Here is a 19,121-nt window from a genome sequence, read left to right as displayed (position 1 = left end):
GCTCTGCCTGTCCCCAGGGAGAGGAAACATAGGTAGCCTGTGCAACAGCCACCACAGTCCTGGGCTGACTCTCACCTGGCGCTGAGCAGTCACAGCACTCTCTGTTCCCAGGCATGCATTTAACCTCCTCAATGATGGCCCGGGTCAGCTCCTCCATGCTGCTCTCCCCACCACCTTGTGCCTTGCTGAAGGCCACGTTCAGTGCCTCCTCCTTGCTGTTGCTGAGGACGGACACCCAGCTGCATGGGCAGAAAGCTGCTTTTAGGAGTGCAGCCCCACACTGACATGCTCAGGCTGCAGAGAGCTAAGCAAGGAGGGCAGCAGGGCTTGTCCTGCTGTTGCACAGCCAGGGCAGGCACTGCAAGGAAAGGTGTAAGCCCACAGAGCCCAGAACCACTGAACACAAAGCTTCTGAAGGTGAACCCAGCAGCAAATCAGGTGCCAAAGGCCTCAGTTGGGCCCTGTGCCCTGCTTGCCTGCTGGCCAACCCCTCAGAGTGACTGGGACACAGTGAGGATGGGAAGGGCATTGAACAAGGGGCAGTGGGGTGCTGCCTCATTAGCCAAAAAAGCTGACTCCTCATCAGCAGCCAGAGGAGCACTTTTTGTCCCCAGTGAGCATTCTTTGCCTGCAGTACTTACGCAACACATTCCTGTTCATCCTCTGCCAGGAAGTGGTACGTGCGGTTATCTGAAACACACACAGCCGTTTTCCTGTAGGTCTTGAAGAGCCCAGCTCCAAAAGAGCTTGACTTTAGTGACAGCAGGACAGGGCTGCCTGGAAAGACTGCAGGGAGCTAGCCATCTCGCACTTCCATCTCACACAGCAGGCATACAGCAAAACAAGCCTGAGCTGGGCTCAGCAAGCCCAGGCACACGGGACAGAAAATTCCAGCTCAGGCACTTAATAGATGCATAGGAGGTGGCCTATGACTGTACTGGTCCCAGTCCCTCTATGGTGCACCCCAGGCAAAGCAACTTACTGCTGTATCAGGAAAGAGGGACACTCATGTTAGCTCCTGGGCAGCAGCTTAGCTATGTTTGCATGGTCCACATATACCCCCCTACAACGCTGTGCTGCCCTGTGGCAGTGCTGTCCATCTCACACCTGGCATGTGCACTGTTGCTCCTGAGCAGAGCTGCCTCTCAATACTATTTCCCAGGGGAAACCTCCCAGCTGGCTCAGAGCTGCAGAGCTTCACCTCAGCCTACACTGACTCTCTGAACACAAATTGCTGCCACTTCTCTGGACTTTTCCCAGAGGAATCGCAGAACAGGCATCAGGACTCACGTGAAACCAGATCAAAGCATTTCCTGTCATCCACATTCGGCTTCACCTGGCATGTCAGTAAATTCAGCTTGGCTGGTGGGCGGTTGAACTACGAGAGGAAGGAAGAAGACTCAGTGCTCCCCACATCACAGGGCTGCAGCGTGGTGGTAACTATCAGCACCTGGCTCTGCAGTGGCTCAGATCACTGCACAAGCAGAAGAGCAGTGAATCTCTCTTGTGCCCAGCACTTCATCCTTGGCTCTGCTCTCAAGAGCAATACAAGAAATAATAGCAACACTGACCTTTTCTTACTGGACTGGCACCCCATGCTTGGAGCACCTGGTCCCCAGGCTCACACTCCTCCATACACAGAGGCAGGAAAGGTCCTCCTCTGTTTGTCTAAAGCTCTCTCAGGTCCTAGGGACTTAGATCTTGGTGGAAAGACCCCCCACAGATGCTACTTTGGGGCAGCCCAGCATGGCAAGCACCGAGCATAAGAGCTCTGCCAGGCTCCCAGGAAGCCACTAACATGCTGTGAGGCTGTTGCGGTGGTGGGTAGCAGTTCCAAGGCAGCAACAGCATAGGATTCCTACCGTGCTGTGGGAGATGGTCAGGTAGCCATTGCTGATGGAGCATTTTCTCTTCTGCCAGACTTTTCTCAACCTGGAAATGAGCAGAGGATGGATTGAGAGGACCCACACAGAGTCCCACTGCACAGAGGAGCGAACTATGCTGTATAGCCCTGTGTCGCGTCAGTGAGCGTAAGAGCCATGCAAGGGACAGCAGGGGCCACAGATCCTCGTTAGACATGCTGGCTTGGCTGCCACAGATGGGGGTCTGTCGCTCTTGGTCTCCTCTGAGCTGAGGAGATCCTGGCATATGGCAAAGGGCATAAGGAGAGGCTTGTACAGATGGGCAGCACAGCTGCTGCAGAGGTGATAGGAGCACACAGAATCCCTCAGAGGAGCAGGCCCTGCTAGCCGAGCATACAGATCACCCTGGCCCTGCCAGGAGTCCTCAGCAAACACCCACAACCATTACATCCAAATTGCTACATGCTGGGCTGCCCAGGCTGGCTTTTCTGGGACTGTCACTCTGGGCAGACCAAAATACAGGGAAGAGTTTGAGAAGATACTTCTGAAAAGGGAAGGACACTAAACTTTCACATGAGGTGAACATGACTCATAAGGCCAGTTCATTATTTTTTGTCCAGTTTCAAGTCTTTCTAGGGCTCTTCCATGTGTGCATATCTCCCAGTGCAGGACCCTGCAATTCCCTGCCACCATGTTCCCACTCACTGGGAGAACATCATCTCTCCAAAGGCAGCAGAACAGTGTCCGGCAGCTCACAACATAGCTCTTGGGGAATGAGCACAGGACAGGCAGTGCTGTGCTGGTCCAAAGGAGCATGACAGGAAACCAGCCTCTTTGCTGGCTGTCTCTGCCCTCTGACCCATGATGCAATCTCCAAGGAAACACTGACCCACGCTCTGTCTAATCCACCCCACATTTCCACTCCTCCCCCTAATTCTCAGTGTGCAGACAGCTGGGCCCAACTTATTAACTATGAGCAGAGAAAAAGGATGGAAAGGCAGAGGACGGGTCAGGACTGGGGAGGAAAGGAAGTGAGAAGAGAGCAGAAAACATCACTACGTCAGTGCATAAATCCCCAGGGCATCCACCCCCTGGGTCTGCCCACAAGGCAGAGAGCCATGGTAGGCAGAGAGAGACACAAGGAGGAGTAACAAGCAGAGCTCAAGGTGTGAAATGGCTCCCACACCCCAGGGGGCTGGGCTCAGGGCTCTTCAGCCTGGAAAAGGTGATGGTAGGAGGTCTGAAAAGTCATGAGAGGCCAAGAGAGGGGGAGAGGCATCAACTGTTCCCTGCCCCCCCCAAGCAAAAAGAGCTTGGGATATTGGATGAAAGTGGTGGGAGCCCAAGCCCCACTCAAAGTAAGCACAGGGAGGTGGTTCCTCCTTCCCACAATGGGGAGGTGCATGCAGAAGCCTGGCCAAGTTTCCGGCTCAGCTGTTCTACCTGCTCAGAAGAGCACTGAAAGGGACACACAGGATCCTAACTTACCCATCACTTTTCTTAAAGAGGGTCCCTGATTTCTCTGTGCCGTACTGCTTGTTCCCTTGCAGCTGGTACATGTTGTACCCTGCCTGCTTGCTCCCAGAATCCTGGCAGAAGAAGAGAAAAAGCAGCAATCCCCATCCCATCCCCACAACTGCCCCTGGAGAGAGAGGCAAAGACAGGAGCAGGGCAGCCACCACTGTGCTGGGGTCAGGAGATGGTACCTCTGTCCCCTCTATTGCCTCCTTGCCTTACACCATCCCCTCTCAGGGGATCACTCCACTGGTGCCTTGGCAGCCTGGGTGTCACCCAGGGATGAGGCAACCAGGGCTGCAACATGTCTGGGATATGCTGCCAGGGTGATGCAAGGAGGCAGTTGCTCTGATAAAGCTGCTTTGAGACAGAGATTGCCTAGAGCAAGGAGGAGGCAGTAACCAGATAATACTCAGCTATAGGTGCCCCAGGAGCATGCTAATTTGATGGCTGCACCTGCCCCACCACTTCCAATCAAGAGCATGTCCTTGTGGGACTGCTGGGGACTCCGTGCTCCCCGCTGACAGCTGACTAGAAATCCCACAGCTTCCTACATCAAAGGGCAGCACAGGGACTAGATAAGCAACCACTGCATCCTGCCCTCAAGGGCACCGCAGTGCAACTGTCTCAAGTCCCCTTGGAAGAAGGATCAGACCTTACCTCTTTCTGCTCCAGCTGCAATGCTGTTTTCAGCTGATCCCGAAGGGAGCACAGTTGCTTCTTCTCCTCATCCTGCCCAATCTTCATCTGAAAGGCAAGAGAGCACAGTGAGCGCCTTGCATGAGAGGAGGAGGCCTCCGCCTCAGCTGCCACATCCCACTCATTCTCTTGGGAGATGCAGAGGTGCCTTCGTGCAACCTTCTGCCCTCAATGCCTTCCTGTTTCTGTGGGATGCACCAAAGCCTGTTCCATGGTATGTGGCATGTGCAGAAGCATTTCAATAGAAACAACTACAAAGGGAGGGAAGCAGGCATGTCCCCAGGGCCTGAAGCAATCTTTTGCAACACTGAACCACGGGGAGAATATTCTGCATTCTAGCAACCATGTTATTTTCTAAGAAAATAGCTCCTTTCAGCTCTCCACAGTGTAAAAGCAACAAAAAGCTTGACAATCACTGTAGTTGTTCTTTTTAACTTTGGCAGTATCAGTAATTAAAATAACTAAAGGGACTCCAAGCCATCAAAAAGTTTATTTCCATCAGGAATCTTGGGAGAAGAATGTGGCCGTGAAATGGAACCTGGGGTTTTATGTACATGAGGAATCTATAAGGTATTGCTTGTTGTGCTCAGTTACCTCACCTTGGCTGTGGGCTGGCATCTCCTTTCCTTTTGATCATCACGTACTGAATTTTAATTTTAATATGAATGATTACAAATTACAGAGCAAACAAGGTAATTCTGATGAAGCAAATGGATTCAAACAAAGCATCAGTTGCCAAAAGGATACCTATGCTACAGGACCAGGGGAGATGAGTACAAGTGACACTGTTACAGTAGCTGGGTGACAAACACATCCCAGGCCTCTCTGCAAATCATGACTTTCTGTGGACATATGGGGTAGGCCTAGCAACGGCAATCAAACAGAAACTCAGATCTAGAAATACTGAGAAACCAATATAAACTTTCTGCTGCACTCAGTGGACTTCATGCCATCTGGGATCTGACTGGACTATTTCTGAAAACCCACCCTATGCCTTGCCATTTTGAAAAACTTCTTTTGTCTCCAGGCCATACATGACTGACAGAGCCCAAAGTCAAAAGCTAGAGGTCGCAAGGCTTACACAGCCTTCTAAGAATGGCCTCTAGAGCTCAACAAACCTTAAAAAAAAAAAAAAAAAAAAAAAAGGAAAAAAAAAGAAAAAGAAAAGTTTGACCTGGCAGCAATGGATAGAGAAAGCTAAGACCATGAGTAAAAGCCTGAAAAGCAACAAGGGCTTTGACAGATGAACATATTATATTTCTTTTGTGCTTGTTCTTCTCTTTCTGTGCCCAGGGGTACAGGCACCATAATTTTCCACTCCCACTAATGGCTAAATTTTCCCATAGAGGGGGCACTACATGTTAGAGCCTCAGGAAATAATGATTAATAGATGCACAGAACTGTGTAAGCCCTCAGCTCTGCTTCTGTAGAGGAAGAAGAGGCCTGGAGGGAGACATCTCTGCCTCCCACTTGGAGCACTGAAGTTAAGATGCATACTCACAGTCTGCAGCTCTGGGATGAGCTTCTCTGTAAACGTCTTAAGTTTTACTGTTGTGTTTAAACATTCCTGAAAAAAACTGATAGAAACTAACATAAGAATATGTTCTGAAATCCTGCTATTAGCAATGGCTGTAAAACATACACACTCCAGGTTCTCCTGAGCTCCTCCCTCAGTACCCATCATGTCTTCAGCAGCTAGTACTTCTCCTTTACAGTTGTAGTACAAAAATTTTGTTAGGAAACATATTTCAAACAACACTTGGAGACAGTTAAATTCAGCACTCTGTCTGCCTCACATCCCAGGTTTCTGTGGTGTGCGTTATACACAAATTATCTGGCTTACAAAAATGTCAGCCTAAAGAAAAGAAACACGTTTCATTCAGATCCTCGCCTCCACCACCTCCAGAAAAAGAAGAATTTAAGTACGTAACAAGCCAGGCAGAGCTAACTGAAGGAACTCTAGGTCCCTCAAGTTAGATTACCTCCCAGATCCCCTCTAAAAAATACTCCCTTTCTGGAATGAAAGGGAGTGAAGAAAGATTACCAGTTGCTCTTACTTGAATTGTGAGTTGCAATGCTTGATGTGATTTTGCAGCAAGCCGATCCCCTTCTTGGTTTTGATTTCATTCACTTTGATTAGATACTGAAGGGAAAAGTACACAGGGACTGAATTTGTAACTTAGAGAGAGATGCCTTTTATGCACTTTTTCATGTTCCCAACTCCCACTGCCAGTGAAGAGCAGCAGTGCATTGTAGTCCTTCCCGGCAGTCTTGTCCTGGTGTGAACACCTCATGTGGCTTTTATGGGGTGAGAAGTTGGTGGCAGGCAGAGCCATGAACACAAGGGCTTTGACAAGGGTTTAAAAGCACCGTGCCAGCAGCTCGCCCATGGCCTATCATCAACACTCCAGCACTTCACTACCCTTCTCAGCACCAGCTGAGATCTGGACAGTAGAGTGGTGGACACATGGAGGTGGGCTTTCTTTACTGGGGCAAACGCTCAGTTAGTACACCGTAAAAAGATTCACCAAAAGGCAATCCAACACAAGAGTCATGGTGCTTTCACAGAAGAACGGCCAGCATTCATAAAAATCTTCAAACCTCATCACTCAAGAGCCAGATTCCTTCAAGACATACTTGACTTCACCCATACACAGCCTGACCCTACTGCCACCACCACTGCTGCCAATCTGCCTCCCTATATCCTATACACAGTTGGCATCTCAGCCTACCTCGAGGACCTTCAGAAGCAAGCTGACACTCAGATTCCCAGCTTAAAATTACCTGCCACCTCCCAAAGCCCATGCTCACCCATAAGATGGGTGAACTTCACGTTCAAAAACCAACACTTTTTCCAAAGTAAAGGTGTGGCTCTAAGCAGAAAAATGGCCATACAATATATTGTATCCCAGCAGAGCCTTGGGCCCCAGGGCACTTTAGTATCTCAGAAAGGCAGAAAAACACCAGCCATACCACAGACACAAGCACGACTGATCAGGGATAGAAGATAGTCGCAAATGAAAAATCAGTGTGTATTCAGACAAAAAAAAAAAAAAAAAAAAAAAAAAAAAAAAAAAACTTCAGAACAAGTCCAGGTCAGAAGGTCAGAAGACAAGTGAGAATCACCACCATGGGAATCACTGCTGATGTCTGCATGCTACAGCCTGGGGTCTCCTGGGGCTACAGTGTGGCTGCTGTGCACCAGTAGAAGGAAAATTTGTTTCTTGGATGCTGATTTAGTGACTCTGAAATGGCTCCAGGAGCAGACTTTGGCACCAGCAATCAGCACTGCCCTGGAATCCCAAGACAGGACTGCAAAATCCGGAGTCTGGTGTCTAAGGACTGCAAGCAGGGTACAGAGCAAGTCAGGTTACAGTAAAGGTGATCCAGGAGGTGACTGAGGCAATGCCTAGCTTCAGGCACGAAGAAACGGTGAGCACAGCACTGGGATCACAGCTTCATCCTTCTCTGGAGACAGGGCCCATGAGCCTGGACTCTGAGCCAACAGCCACAGCTCAGCCTTCTGGGGAGCAAGCAGGGAGATGCAGGAGGCACCTGTGACAGCCAACGCTATTTGGTGGCATGAGCACTGGCACAGAGGAACTACACAGGCAGAATGTAAAGGACAGGGACAAGGAGGAGCTGGGCAGACTCTCAGGGTCCTCTGCTGTGTTGCTGCTGCTCCAATCCACCATGTCCTGCATTACCTCACACATGTTTAACTGGAAGGTCCTGCGCTCCTTCTCCATCTCCTCTGCGATCTCACCTCCGCTCACCTCACTCCTCACCATCCCGTGTTGCTTTGCCAGGTCTCGCTTCTCCTTCTCAATTTTTGTGCTCAAAGAAAGAGGAAGGACACATGAAAGGCTCCATCTGTCTGTTCTTTGGTGCAGTCAGATAAAAACAAGCCTCCAAGTATGACCTTGGGGCAAGGAAATGAGACAACTCACAATTTGCTCTCATAGTCTTTGCAGGCCTTCTCAAATGGTTTTTTGAAATCCTAGGGAGAGCCAAAGGCACCACTTAATGACTATGTCCAGAACAGGCTCTTCTCGAGCCTTAGCTTACTGAGTTCCCACAGGATCACCCTAGCAGACAGGACTTTGCAAGCTAGTACATGACTGCCATAAGACTGTCCCTCCCCAGAAAGATATCCTCACATGTCTCTGCACCCATATATACCGCAGCCAAGTATGCACTCCAGCACAGGTTTACTCATAGGCACTATATACTTGCTTGCGTACACACTAATACACATGCAAATAGGCACTAGGCACACAAATACACATATGCACAGGCACCAAAACACATATTCTTCCACTTTCACACTTCTGTACAGTGCTAGTTCCCAGTTTTCTGCCTAAATGCTTGTAATTTTTCTCCATTAGTCCTTTGGAAGTCCCCAAATTCTGTCACAGGTCTCAACCCTCCCTCTGCATAATCCTGCCAATAGCCTTCCCTGCTTTCCCAGGGTTCAGCTGTCCATTCCGTGGATCCCAGCCCCAACTGTATAACCTTGGCACAGACTTCTGAGGCAATTGATAAGCCAGGAGAAAAAGCTGTGAGAAAGTCCATAGAGTCCGAGATAAGAAAGATAAGATTACAGAGTCTGGGTTGTTGAAACAGGATTGTTAGTAGCTCAAGGATTAAAGAGGAAAAAAACTAACACGGAAAGGTATAAAATCCTAAAGGAAGGAAAAACAGAGAGTTTGTCAGTGTTGTCAGGGTGGTGTCAGTGAGTTCAATGAAAGACAGCAACTCAGCAATACCAAGAATCTGCTCCAGGGAGCAGCAGAGCTGACCTGCTCCTCCTGACCCAATCTGCCTGGCCAGCAGGGACTCCTCAGGTGTCTTAACAGGGTGGTAAGCGCATTAATGCTTAGTCTAGTAGCTCATTAAATCGTAGATATCTTTTGTCTGTGATGGCCAATAAATATTGCTGTATAGTGGCAAGCTGTATATATCCTGCTTGTAGAGTCTCTGTGTCCAAGGCTAAAAGTACCCGAAAAAAGTGACCCTAAGAGGAATGATACCAGATCACAACTGGCAGCTGCTTGATCATGTTAGATGCAGGCACTGAACTAGCAATCCCTCAGCAGTGACCTAGTTCCAGATGAGCAATCAGAGTCAGTTCATTCAGACAGCCTTCTCCACCCTAAACATCCGCAGGCCCTTGCACTCCTATGTGCTCAGATCCACACAGCAACAAACACACAGAGCTGAAGACCTGAGTACAGTCACAGAGACATGCAAGCACCAATGACCACAATGACCTTTCCACTGGTAAAAAAGCCAACATTTAATAAAAGCTTGATGTTTTTCCTAAAATCTGTGCTGATCAATTCTGAGAAGTTCTGTGAATGTTCTACAAGGTGGAAAAGCAAGTTATAACGTTCACTTTAACACTTGCTATCCTGTAATCTCTGAGACATACATGCAGCTATGCGGACACACACATGCATGTTCAGATTCACACAAACATGTGTCCTAACATACATATGTGCAGGAGCCACAGGTGGGCCTGCGAGGGATGGACCTCACTGAGAGGCAATGGGGGAGTTTGTGCACAGGGAAACTATAACCACTTGGTGCCTAACAGTTTTATTTTTCCCAGTGTAGTGAACTCCTCCAAACTCCTCTGGGTTCAGCTATGTGTTCAGACGCAACACAAGTGGAGAGCTCAGCTAAAGGGCATTGCTAGCCTGACTTCTGGTGTGAGGCCCTAGCCTCGGGAGAGTGAGTAGGGCCCAGCACACAAGAGGCTCAGGCAGTCCTGCCTTTCCAACCCGAATCCCTGCAGCACCCTGCCAGAGGGCAGAACATGCACCAGAATGAGCCCCCACAGCTGCCACCCTCTCTATCTCCATCTCCCTGCTTACTAGCACCATTTTTTTTTTTGCAGCCCTTTTGGTCTCTGCTTACCCCTTTGAGTTCTTTCAAGTCGCCCTTTATTAATGACTCCAGGGAAAAGTTAATGTTGTAATACAAACTCTGCAACTGAAAAGGAGAGAGAGTGAAATCACGTTGCCAGTGCTGCCCAGGCTGGTCAGACTAGCATAAGATCCCCTGGAAATGTCAAGCTGAGTCCAGCTGTGGATGCAGCCCCCAGCTCTATGTTTCAAAACATTCAGCCCCCAACCCTACAGGGAGGAGAGTGATTTGTGCTAATGCTGTATGGGGGGGGGGGTGAGAATCAGGGTCACAAACAGCATTTGTGGACACAGTGCATTCCTGCTGCCCTGAGACCTCCTTGCAATAGTGCTACCCCTCTTTCAGATTGCCGCTCCCTACTGACCGCTACATCCAGGCCACCTAAGGGTGTCATTGGACATATCCTGCTTCAGTGGTTTGAGTCCCAGGCCTGGTGCCAGCACCTGCCCCACTCCCTGTGCCCAGGAAGCAGAGCTGTTTGGGAGACTGCAAAATAAACCACTTCAGAAAACAGTCACCCGAAAACCACTCTTGGAGATTTTCAACACTGAGCTGGGCAAAGCCACAGCTGACCTGATCTAGTATTGGTGACAGCAGGGCTTCAAGAGCCACCTCTTCTGCAATTCCCCAAGGCATCGCCCAGCTTCTTGCTAATCCCCAGCCAAACATTTCAACATAGCTGAAGGGTCAGGATTAGTCAAATATGTAATTGCAGCAAAGTTTGCTTTCTCCTGAAAGTTCCTGTAACTGTTTCTGAAGAGCTCAGGAGGTATACCAGCTCACTCTGAACCTCTGGAGATTGGTGCAAGTGATGTATTCTGGCTCCTTGGAAGAGGCTTTGCACTGCATCCCCCAAAGCATTCAAGTCTGGCTCATGACCAGGTGATAAGCATTGCCTATCACTTACCTGGCCCAAACCTTGGCTTTGGTCAATGGGCAGGATTCCTTGGAACTCCCATTGGGCTCTTGTAAGCACTCCGTGCAGAATGGGGAACCCCCAGCCTCCTCCCTGGCAGGCCACTATTTGAACTTGCCTCTTCGGAGCAGCATCAGAGGTTAGCTGCCACTCAGCTGACCATATAGGTTAGATTTCAGCCATATGGGCTGTATCATCTGCTCTAAAACTGCACACCACATACTCCTACCTCTGTCTCAAGAAGGGGATGAGCTCAGACATCCAGACTGAAGACCAGTGCCTCCCACTCTCTCTGGGACATGTGTCAGAAGCAAGTCCCCACCAGTGTCCCCTTGACCCCTGTGAGTTGCAAAGCCTGTGATGGGACCCTGCTTAAACACACATGTGGAGGACAGAGTTGCCTACCAGGCTCCTGACAGAGGTCAGTAGCTCCCGGGAGAAGGCTGCAAAGGTGCTAAAGGCGTTGGCAAGCTGCTCCTCACCCTCCTGCTGGTAGTTGGCTGAGAATTTCTCCTGGGCAGCAATGTAGGCTTCAATGTGGCTAATGAGATCTGGAGAAATGTGGACAGTCTGCAGTACACCCAGGAAAAGGTCCAGATGAATACCTACCCCCTTGTTTCCCTCCCAGGAGTCTGTTCTAGTCTGCAGGTAGCTCCTGCTGCCTCCCACTGCTTCCCATCCTACTACATGCAGCCACTGCCCAGCTCCTGTGGGCACTGCAGCCTGCTCTGCTGCTAGCTGGCAAAGGGCATGAACAAAAGCAGATACAGGGACCTGAGAGCTGCAGGCCTGGGGAGATACACACACCTCAGACAGTGGACACATTTCCCACACCCAGGTTCCTAGCTGCCATCAACCCAATCTGCTGCAAGGACCTGCCTCAGCCCTCTGCACCCATCTCCCTGCTCTCTGTTCTGCCCTGACCTTGTCCGCAGGCATGCTCTGCCTTCACTGCTTTCCTCATCTTCTGCAGCACAAGTCGATCTGCATCCAAGGCCTAGAAATACAGAAGAGACAGTCACTGCCTACATCCATACAGACACTTCCACAATCCATAGAGTTCAGCACAAGTCTCAACATCCCCGTGCCTGACTGCCCTGCCAGCAGGTGAGTGATGGCCGAGTGGTAGCAATCCATACGTATCTTAAAACGCCAACAAGCCTTCCTGATGGTCTTCTGGAAGAAGTGATCAAGCATAAAGAGTGAATTGGAAAATGTATCAGAAAAAAAGATTGTAGAGCAGGGGTTAAAGAAACAAGAAAATGTTAGTCACAAATTGTGTTTCCATCACTGTCCCAGCCATTCCTGGGCTGGAAGGAGGAAGCATGGGTGGCTGAGGGCAAGTATTTAAACCTTCTGCCTATGAGAGACTGAATGAGACAGATGCAATTCACAGAAGTGCTGGTTGGTAGGGCTCTAATGCAATCTCTCGTTTGGAGCAGGACTAACGCTAATACTAGATCAGATTGGCCACACATTGCCTAGTGGAGTTTTGAAACCCTCCAAGGATGAAGATTTCCCGGTTCTCTTGTGACCTCTTGCAGGGCTGCACCACTCTTTGCAGAAGTAATTTTTCCAAAAGTCCAGCTGGAACACCCTCAGCCGCACAGTCTGTAGCTGTTGCTCCTTGTTGCACCATCTGACACTGCCAAAAAGAGCTTAGCACTATTGCCTTTGTAATTGCCTTTTGATGAGTTGTAGGCTGTCAGCCCCCTCACTACCCCAGTCCCCTTTTTGCTTGATAAATCAGCCCAGCTCCTTCTACCTCTACTTCTTTATCATTATCCACTGGCGCCTCTGCAATTTCTCCATATCCCACCTGATTTCCAAAGTAGTGGTTCAGGTGTGGCTGTTCACCAGACTGATGTGAGTCCTGAAAGCTCCTCGGCCGGATTGGTATTGGGGGGATTGATATCTTCAGTCTAAGCATCCTACACCAGCATGGATTTTATTTCAGATTGAGGTTAAAAAAAAATCTTTAGTGATCCTTTTAGTGATCCTACTGCATCCTTTTTCTGTTAACACTGCTTACTCTGTCTTTCCTGAACACTTCATACCCATGTCCTGCTGTCCCTCCACAAAGTTTCTGGCACTCCTAGTATGTCAAAATTCACCTTTACAGCTAACAACAGTTTTCTCCTTATATTCCTGGACTTTGAGCATTTGTGTAGAACCTGTAGCAGGGTGGATTTAGTTTCCTGTGTCTTGTTTAAATGAGACTTTACTTGTCCCAACAGTCCATTGTCGTCTCCAATTTCACCCTGGTCACCACCTGCCTTTTTCTTTACTTGATGGGAGCAAGCTGCTCCTGCTCAGAGCACACACTTTTGAATGAAGATTTCTTCTGTACTTGTCAGCTCTCATCACTCTCTAATTCGAAAGTTTCCCTTCACCGTTTTCAAGGTGAAGCCATTTAGCTTGGATGAAGTGTATCTTTCTTGTAGAAGCTCCACCTGGGCAGTTTTCCTGGTTCCAAACATCTCTGATCTCTTCTTCCACTGTAAATCAGATTTTTAGCCACACAGGCCAAATGGCACTGGCTGGATGATCTCCAGGCACTGGGAGGAGGCATTTTGGAGGACACCACAGAAACCCTGCTCTTCAGCTTCCTAATAGCCTCTACAGTCTCTCTCCCCCACCCCATTCCCTTCTGCTATCTCCTCCCCAAATTGTTGCTAGAGCCTGACCAGGTCCCTTGTGATGCCAGTCATCTTTACATGTCATCTTTTAACAGAAGTTTGGCTCTCCACACACAGATGCTCAAATTTCCCACATCCAGGCCGGTCTCTTCCTTTCTCCTGACACCCCTCTCCCTGAAAGTATAACCTAACTCCAAAACTGACCCAGCCCCACCTTTGGGCTCATTCTCTGCTTGCTAGATTGATACTTTCAGGCCAGGAAGCTCTCCTCCCTCTAAGCAGCAGCACCAGGGTTTCTGCCTCAGTGGTGAGGCTGCTCCGTGACAGCCCTGAGGCTTTCACCAGTCAGCAGCTTCACCTCTCTGAGCTTCCCCAGTTGAGTCAGCCCAGCTTTGAGAGCAGCACTGTCTCCAAGGATCGTGAACTGCTTAAATTGTGTACAGCAGCTGACCACAAGGCACAAAATTATGTATCTGGCACTCAGTGCAGGAATCCCCCAATCCCCTTCCTTGGCTGTATTTTTACCTGTATTATTTTGCCTTGAAGGCATTTAGTTCTGCATTCAGCTGAGCTGCATGACTTCCCCTTTGAGGATCTGCTTCCAGAGTCAGTAGTGGAAAACCTGCTGACCTCCTTCCCCTGCAGCTAAACTCCCTACAGCTCAGTTCTCTTTTATCCTGCTGGCCCAGTTCACAGCATGCTGGGGCTCTCCTTGCTCAGCCAAGGGCTACAGCACAGCAGCAGGAGTTTATCTTGAGTTTACTGTCCACTCTGACATGTAAGTCCCAAGCCAAGAGCCCTGCAGACCTGAACAAACTCAGTAGTATGCGCTTTTCTCTCTAACCACAGCTTCCTGACATAGCAGCTCTGTTTTGAATGACTGAAGTTTTAGCTTTTCTTTGTGTAGAGTAACAGTTGAAAATTAAGCAACACAAGGAAATTGCCCCACATCTGGGGCTCATGAGCAAGTTCTGGCCTTCAAAGAGCTGAGGACTTGTACAAAACCATCAACTGGACAAAACAATCTACAGACTTCATGCATCACTGAAAGCCTGCAGGAGTCTACTAGCTGATTCCAAGCTCTGGAGCACTTCAGTACAGTGCAGTGGTCAGAGCCCACCACCAGATCCTGGTAAAGTCTTGGGTACCTTCCCCACCGGTGCTGAAACTACAAAAAAAAAGAGGAATGCGACATGGAGGGGATGCTGTTTAGTTGTTGCTAGCGTATTTATCAGACCTAGCAGGAGGAGGCATCAAGGGCACCTGGGGCCCTTTGGACCATCCGGCCATATGAAAAGCCAGCCGACGCAGGTAGCCAACCATGAAGAATTCCATCCTCCTCCAAGACAGCAGCAAAATCTCTCTGATGTTTGTTGTAAGGAAGCAGGACTTCGATCAGCCCAGGAGCAGGCCAGCATGGTGATTACACTGTACTTATCTCGGTTATCAGCTGAGTCCTGAGAAGCCACAAATGTAAAGGCAGCTCGAGCCAGGCAATGAGACACTGAGCACGACCAACAAGCAGCTGAAAGCCAGACCCTCTGCTGAACTGGGGTCCTTCCCTTGCTCACCCCCTTCCCTGGGTCTGCCTAGCAGGCACCAAGCGCTGCTTCTCACATGTTTTCGTGCATGTTTGCAGCGTGCAGTAAACCCTTCGCCTCTCGCGCAGCACTCTGACTGTGAGCATTGCGGTTTTTTGCTTTTTGTCATTGATGGAGAAACAAAGGAGGCGTTTGGCACGAGTAAGTAGCTTTGTGTTGGCCACTGCATTTAGTAGCCTGCTCTGACCTAATCTCTGTCAATTTTTTGAATCGTTTATACATTTGGCTTCCAAATGTCCCACATCAGCGAATCCCACAGTTTGATTTGGGAAAAATAAGCAAATAACCTACTCACCCCCACACACTACAAAGAACTTCTTTAATTTTTGTTTGTTTGTTTGTTTTTAGCTTGATGCTTGTTCAGGCAAAAAAAGAAAGGTACTTTTACAGTTTTGTGTCAGCTTAGTAAGATACACAACCTTTCCTCGTGAACCTCTCCTCCTCTGCTGCTGGCTGACAGCTGTCAACCTCCCACCAAGCCTCTTGACACCACTAGACCCTTTCGCAGGCCTTTGCAGCCAGCTTGGCCTGCGCCTCCTGCACAGCGCAGCAGGGTCCCTCAGGGCACCCGAACAACTTGCCGCTGGCGCCCGAGCCAGCTCAGATCCTGCAGGACTTCACCAGAGGCATCCTCCTGCACTGCAACGACGTGCCTGCCGCCCACCTCGACTTTCCCCCAGCAGCAACCCCCCAAAGGGGCTTTTTCCTCCATGCAGCTCGGAGGGAGATAGGGCCAGGCTGAGTGCTCCCGCAGCCTGCTGTCCCCATGGCCACCTTGCCATCCTCATGGTCACCCTGCTGCCCCCATGGCCACCCTCCTGACTCATGGCCACTTGCCACCCCCATAGCCACCCTACTGTCCCCTGTGGCTACCCTGCCATCCCCATGGCCACCCTGCCACCTCCGTGGCCACTCTGCTGCCCCTGTGGCCACCCTGCTGCCCCCCCCATGACCACCTTCCCATCCCTATGGCCACCCTGCTGCCCCTGTGGCCACCAAGGCTGGCTTCAGCATCTGCCACAGCTCCCGGCTGCCCTGCTCACCTCCTCCAGGCTGCTGGCCGTGGCCTTGCAGTGGCCCATGTGGCTGATGAAGGTGGAGGTGGTGGGTGAGCTGAGGTCCTCCTGCGCCCGCTGCACAAAGTCATGCACCGAGATGAGGGCCGCCATGGTGCCGCAGCAAGGCGGCGCCTGGAAAGAGGAACTGCCTGCGGGAGCCGCAGCCAGGGCCGGGCCGGCACCAAGGCCGAGGCCAGGGCCTCCGAGGGGCAGGAAGGGCATGACGGAGCCCCAGCCTCACCCACACGTGCCCCACATGTACATCCCTCACCTCTGCTCCATACACACACGCCACCATGGGTATACACGCATGTGCGCACGCACACACACACACACACACACACACACGTGTGACAGCTAGTGATCTTGTGAGTGTGACCTGAAATTTTGAGTCACGGGGAGCCACAGTCTTGTGGCAAGGTGGGAAATGGAGCTGCAGGCAGTCTCAGATGACAAGGATCTGCCTGGAGACGTGCTGACCCTGCCGGGAGCACTGGTTGTGCTGGGGGGCACTGGGCACTGCTAGATGCACGGGGTGCTGTTTGGGACCGCAAGCCACCAAAGAAAGGCTGGGGTGAGGCGGCCCCACTCCAGCCAAGCCCTGGTGCTGCAGGAAGCCCAGGGCAGCCTCTTTTGCTTCCTCTTGCAGCCCCAGGGCATCCTTAGGGGTGGGAAAAGAGGGCTCCCTTCTTTGCCATGCTGGGTGTCCCACCCAGCAGCCCATCTGAAATCTCACCCTCAACTGAGGGCTATGGGGTCCTAGCCAGAATCCCTCCCTCCCCCTGATCATGTCTGGCCCAATTTTAAATAGGTTTCGCACACACACACACAGACAAGGAGTCCTTATAAATGCAGCGAGCCTCCTGCTGCAAACAGTTCTCTGCTCCAAGAGCCATTTTCCAGCCTGCAGAGCACACTAATCCCGCTACAGCTATCACAAAATCTGCTTCATAGTGAAGAAAAGCCTGAGCTGAGGAGAGGAACTCCAGGGTGATGGAGACCACACTGAGAATGAGTCTCATATAAGGAGCCCAACACGATACAGATAATTCACATAGGCAACATCTACACCAGTGTCCCAATGCTGTGCTATCACAGAGGAAGGGTGAAAGCACATCAGAGAGGACTGTGTAGGCAGGTAGGCCAGCCTCAGGCTCAAGAAAGCAGCTAGAAAGTCCAGTGTTAAAGAGAGTAGGCAAAGAGCTTTTATTCCAGTGGAAACAAAGATCCAAAACAACACTGAAGGTAGATCTTGGCTGCGTTATCCTTCTCTCCTTCACCAAGTAGCTACAGCAGCACCCCAGGGAGTGTCCTTCAGAGGTCTTCTGGGTCCCACCTCCACTAGGACTCTATACAAGGTCTACCTTCTCCCATATAACATGTGGAAGCTGTTTTGAATTCTTCAGGCAGAGGCCTGGGAAGTACCCAAGACCTATTGTCAAGCTGGAACATAGGTGGAAGGTGCAGCGATGTGAGGAGGTGACTCTGTGTATCATCACCCTTGCCAGAACTACTCCCAGTGACAACAGCTGGTTTCAGTTGCCAAATCTGTGTGGCTAGCCCCAGCCATCATAGTTTTCCAATTCTTTCCCCCCCTCCCTTCTCAGTTCAACAAAGAACAAATTTATCCTGAAGCTGTAACTGGTCCTCCAAAGAGTTTGTCTCATATATTACTTACTTGGTTACTTAACATCTCATGAGTACTTTGCATGAAACACAACTACCCAATGACAGGGCACTTTTTTCCAAGCATCTTACTCAAAGGTTGCCTGAGCACCTGTAGACTTTTATTAAATTTTTTGTTCCAGTCTCGGTTCTTGCAATAATCACCCCTGTCTTTGAGTAATCCTTTTCTAGAGAGCATTTATCCATTAATGATCTTCTCACTAATGTATCCAGGCATGGTGTAGATCAAAAGAACCAGGAAGACAGTCAGAACAGCAGCAATGAACAGCACAATGATGTACTTCTTGTACCGCTTCCAGATAAAGAATACAAAGGTTTTCATGGGATTCACAAACCAGTTGAAAGATGTTTTTGGCCGGCTGGAAAAGGAAGGAAAGAAGAGTTCAGCCAAGGGTCCGTTCACAGAGCACTGTGTTGTCCCCTCTGCTTTGGTGCCCTGCCTCCATCATGGGCCACCAGGTCTTCCTACTACTTGAGGAAAGCATCATCCAAGTAGCTGCATATCCTGGCCTGCTCCCTCCCCTAACCAATCCCACTGCCTGAGGGAAGAGAAAGGGGTCCCCCACTTCACATCCTCTTCTCTCCTATATCCAGGGGGTAACCACAGCTCCTGTGAAAGTACTGGAGACACTGAGCCTCCAGGACAGCATGCAGCAGAGCTCTTCTGAACCCACGCAGCCAGCTCAGTATGTTCATATGATTAAACCAGAGCTGCTTTTCATAGGGATGACATCATGGCATAGCTGGGTTGAGTAACCCATGGAGATCAGCTCTAGACCAGCTGCTGCAGCCACAATGCCTGCTGGATCCACTTTAGCTCTAAGAACCCACTTGCAGCCTCAGTCCTGCAGACCCCCTTATCCCAGGGCCTCTTGATTCTGCCGTTTCCTGACAAGCCAATGCCTGCTCCCTCTTCCCACTTGACCAGCTGCCAGAGAACACAGCTATCCCTGGCCCCACCCTGTCCATTTTAAAGGTGATGAACATGGATACTCACTTTGGCTTTTCGAGGGGTTCAGGTTCTTTTCGGCCCAAACCAACAGGACTTTTCTCAGCCTCCTCCACAGTCAACAGCTGCAACTCTGCTTCCACCTTACCCTGGAGGGGTGAACATAGCTGAGCCACAGGCTTTATGTCGCTTCACTGACTAACCTGCCAGGACTGAGTATTTATCTCTCAGCTCCACTGACAGATGCTCAAATAATCAACTCTTC

The 19,121-nt window shown here is 50.1% G+C and overlaps 2 protein-coding genes across 2 annotated transcripts in view; both read right to left on the bottom strand.

The window, feature by feature from the left end:
* LOC134147721 (arf-GAP with SH3 domain, ANK repeat and PH domain-containing protein 2-like) overlaps window positions 1-16,332 on the bottom strand; it is a 30,841-nt gene extending 14,509 nt beyond the window's left edge. Inside the window, exons 1-14 of the mRNA XM_062589186.1 lie at window positions 16,207-16,332; window positions 11,848-11,920; window positions 11,329-11,474; window positions 9,999-10,073; window positions 8,027-8,076; window positions 7,784-7,913; window positions 6,134-6,219; window positions 5,578-5,653; window positions 4,038-4,124; window positions 3,351-3,451; window positions 1,863-1,932; window positions 1,291-1,378; window positions 642-690; window positions 76-239 (exon numbers count right to left, since the gene is read on the bottom strand). Coding sequence (XP_062445170.1) covers window positions 76-239; window positions 642-690; window positions 1,291-1,378; window positions 1,863-1,932; window positions 3,351-3,451; window positions 4,038-4,124; window positions 5,578-5,653; window positions 6,134-6,219; window positions 7,784-7,913; window positions 8,027-8,076; window positions 9,999-10,073; window positions 11,329-11,474; window positions 11,848-11,920; window positions 16,207-16,332 — 1,321 coding nt within the window. The remainder of the gene's footprint in view (window positions 1-75; window positions 240-641; window positions 691-1,290; window positions 1,379-1,862; window positions 1,933-3,350; window positions 3,452-4,037; window positions 4,125-5,577; window positions 5,654-6,133; window positions 6,220-7,783; window positions 7,914-8,026; window positions 8,077-9,998; window positions 10,074-11,328; window positions 11,475-11,847; window positions 11,921-16,206) is intronic.
* Window positions 16,333-17,482: 1,150 nt separating this feature from the next.
* Window positions 17,483-19,121, bottom strand: part of LOC134147703 (fer-1-like protein 4) — a 44,332-nt gene continuing 42,693 nt past the window's right edge. Inside the window, exons 44-45 of the mRNA XM_062589147.1 lie at window positions 18,905-19,005; window positions 17,483-18,266 (exon numbers count right to left, since the gene is read on the bottom strand). Coding sequence (XP_062445131.1) covers window positions 18,086-18,266; window positions 18,905-19,005 — 282 coding nt within the window. The 3' untranslated portion in view covers window positions 17,483-18,085. The remainder of the gene's footprint in view (window positions 18,267-18,904; window positions 19,006-19,121) is intronic.

Source organism: Rhea pennata, chromosome 16 (assembly GCF_028389875.1).
Source record: "Rhea pennata isolate bPtePen1 chromosome 16, bPtePen1.pri, whole genome shotgun sequence".
NCBI classification, from domain to species: Eukaryota; Metazoa; Chordata; class Aves; order Rheiformes; family Rheidae; genus Rhea; species Rhea pennata.
Note: the sequence above shows the minus strand (reverse complement) of the source record. Positions and strands in the feature narration are given on the sequence as shown.